General features: G+C 32.1%; 1 protein-coding gene across 1 annotated transcript in view; it reads right to left on the bottom strand.

Annotated features, from left to right (window-relative positions):
• LOC108357919 (centaurin-gamma-1A-like) overlaps positions 1–3273 on the bottom strand; it is a 100589-nt gene that overhangs the window by 16965 nt on the left and 80351 nt on the right. Inside the window, 1 exon segment of the mRNA XM_017609002.1 lies at positions 1800–1947. Within this exon segment, the coding sequence (XP_017464491.1) occupies positions 1800–1947 (148 nt within the window).

Below are 3273 nucleotides of genomic sequence, written 5' to 3' on the forward strand. Positions count from 1 at the left end.
CAAAAATAGTCTCTCAAAAACTCATGAATCTAGAAAATCGTATTTTCTGACCTAAATCGACAGGCCGCGACCTCTAAATGGCCTTTAAAAAATCTATAAAAATAGGCAATAATATTTCTCATAAAAACGAATCAAATTAGGGGGTAGGGTCTTTAAATTTTCAAAAAAAATCATTTTCAATGGGAAACCTAATGTATATACTATATAGACTTTCTTCTGTTCGCCCATCCATCAGCAGCAGTCACTCAACATTTGAATTCAATGAATGAATTAAATAGAATTATAATCTGATGACATGATGAGATTAGAAGCCTCATGGCTCTTTGGACTCTACCTTATGGGCAGTAGCGCCGGCGTTACCAGACGCGCCGGCGTCGCCGCCGCCGCCGATTCTTTTTGAAGTTGAACACGCCGCCGCCGCAAAGCCTGTCGGCGTAAACCTCTAGTGTATACATGGGCAAATATCACGAGTTGTTTTTTTAGTGTCACTTTCTTCTCTCGCCAGAGAAAAAAACGCTTAAAAATAAATCAAGCATTTGAACAATTTTAGCCTTAAAACGTTTATTTAGGCGAAAAAGTACCGAAATTACAAATTTTTTATTGTCACTCGAAAAAGTCACACTTGTTTTTTTTTGTTAATAACTTTGGGCAGTTTTCAAATATAATGTTCATATTAGAGACAAATACAACATATCTGTGAAGTGTGCAACCTAATTAAAAAAATTTTGCAGCATGCTGAATATATCATTTTTGAAATTTTACGCCCCCAAAATGTTAAAATTAAACGGCGAAAGTGTCCTTCTTGCCAAAACGAATGAATCTAGTGTAATAAAACTAATGTGTCACCAAATGAAAAATTACATTAAGTAAAAAATTACTATTTATGATTTTAGAAACTAAAATTCCATTAAAAGTAATACATCGTGCGACAAAAACCAAAAAAAAAAATGGAAACACATGAATCAATTAATATATTCACAAAACTGTGGGCCAAATATAGTGAAACTGCGTTTTTAGTTTTTCTCTTTGACGTCAGGATTTTTTAAGGACTTTGTAGTTTCGAAGATATGATTAATTCCAAAAATTATTAAAAAAATTCATTCCAATGTAGAAAAACAGTATGGGCACCAAATGAAAGAGAAAATTCTGTAGAATTAAAATAAATTAAAATTTTTTGGTTCACAAGGACGAATAGGTATTGAAAATGTCCTCTTAATTAGTTTTATGTTTTTAAGCGTATAAAGTTAGAAGGACGAAATTCGAGGATGTGGTCGAGTGAATATTAGTCCTTAACATATAATTTTTCAGAAAATAATTGTTGTAAAATTTAAAGGATATTCAATGATAAAATGTGAAAAGAACATTTTTGATGCCTAATCGTCCTTATGCACCAAAAAATTTAATCGGCCTTAATTCTACAGAATTTTCTCTTCAATTTGATAGTAATACTGTTTTTCTACATTGCACTGCATTTTTTTTTAAATAATTTTTTGAAGTATGTTATTATAGCTTTCAAATTTCAAAGTCCTTCATAAAAAAATCCTGACGTCAGAGAGAAAAACTAAAAACGCAGTTTTACTATATTCGATGTTATTAGTTATTATAATTTTTATTTTTATTTTCGAAACAAAATCACATGCAATTTTATTATTTACTTAAAACAGAACGCATTTTAATGCTAATAAAGCTCTTTTCAAATATATAAATCAATTTAAGATCAATGAAGTAATTGTCGAGGCAGTCATTTCAAGGGGTGAATGTCAAGCATAAATACTTACATAAGCGTTAAAAATCAAAACACTTACCTTGAGTGCCAACTAAAATCATTGGTAAATCCTGACCATTGCGAAAATGCGCCATTTTATTGTAGTAGTTGTAGATTGTATTGAAGCTGCTTTCGTTCTCAAGACTAAAGACAAATATTACGGCATCAACCCAAGCGGCAAACTGTAAGTTAGCAGAAAACAGGGTTGAATACAGTGAGTAAATAATGCATTGTTAAGAAAATAATGAAAATTTGTGTTATATTAGCGAACAAAAAATATACATATTCAAGAAAATAAAACAATACATTGAAATAAGTATGTACATACATATGTACATATACGCATGTACGCTTTCAATTTGAAAAAAAAAACTTCGCAGTTCGACTTCGCATTTGGAAATAAAAACGTTTGCCGCGAAATGTTGTAAAGAGGCAATAAATAAAAACAAAAAAAAAAGTTTTCAAACCAAACGAGGAAAACAATGGTGCACTTAAAAAACGCATATATGTACATACATATGTAAGTAAGTATACTAAAGAATTTGCTGCCAAAACGCGCAAAATACTTGCAAATATGCAAGCCCTTGACTTTGCTATGCCTTAAGTAAAGGTTAAGTAACCAAGGTACCAGCCAGCTATAACAAAACAAATAACATATACTATACTAAAATGTGCATACATACAAATGTACATTAGGCCGTACAAGAATAAAAGTTTGCTTTCGAATCTAAAATATTTTTGCAAGGCAAATGCGAAATTTCTTTTTGGCTGAACGCCTTTTTAAATTTCATCGGCATTAACAGTCTGCTCTTAAAGTATGATATATATCAATGATCCTGTATCGAGAGGACAATTTTTATTTTGTTGCAAAGTTCATTAACCTCAAGCGCCCACCAGATCTCAGTTCTTACCACACCTACGTACTACCCTAATTAAAGCTCGCAAAAATCATTAAACTTTTGCTATGGATGTATTTATTTCGTTTATTCCAGTAGAACCATTTAAAAAAATTGTTTATTGTCGAATGTAGGTGTCACCGCAAAATGTAAAAAAGCGACCACCAGGCTTAGGAAAATAAAACGAAATTGCCTTGCCAAAATCCTTCAGTTTCAGAGGTGTACGGCGAACTTTTTTGTTTGCTTGTAACGTGGTACGGTCTAATGCACATACTGTACATACTAATGTCTGTAAGTCAATAAAATACAAGTAAAGAATAGGTGTATATTTGTATGTGCATGAATTTAGAAGTGTTGACGGGCGACTATGTAGTGCTCGAACAAACAAAAGCTTTGAAAGTAGGCGGAAAGGCATAAAGAAGTGTATAAAAAAAACACTAAAAATGTGGTCTGAATTCGAAAAAGGGACATTTACGGTAGCAATACTCGGGCCGAAGTGTTTTCAGCATGAAATGCAATTTCTTTAAGCTTTAAATTTGTTTTCAGCTGTGTGTGTGTATGTTCGCTTGCAAAGTGCACTCACACAGGCTTGAAAAATAATATGGCGCGCAT

This window comes from Rhagoletis zephyria, unplaced genomic scaffold (assembly GCF_001687245.7).
Source record: "Rhagoletis zephyria isolate East Lansing unplaced genomic scaffold, Rhagoletis_zephyria_1.1 Rzeph_scaffold_00182, whole genome shotgun sequence".
NCBI lineage: Eukaryota > Metazoa > Arthropoda > Insecta > Diptera > Tephritidae > Rhagoletis > Rhagoletis zephyria.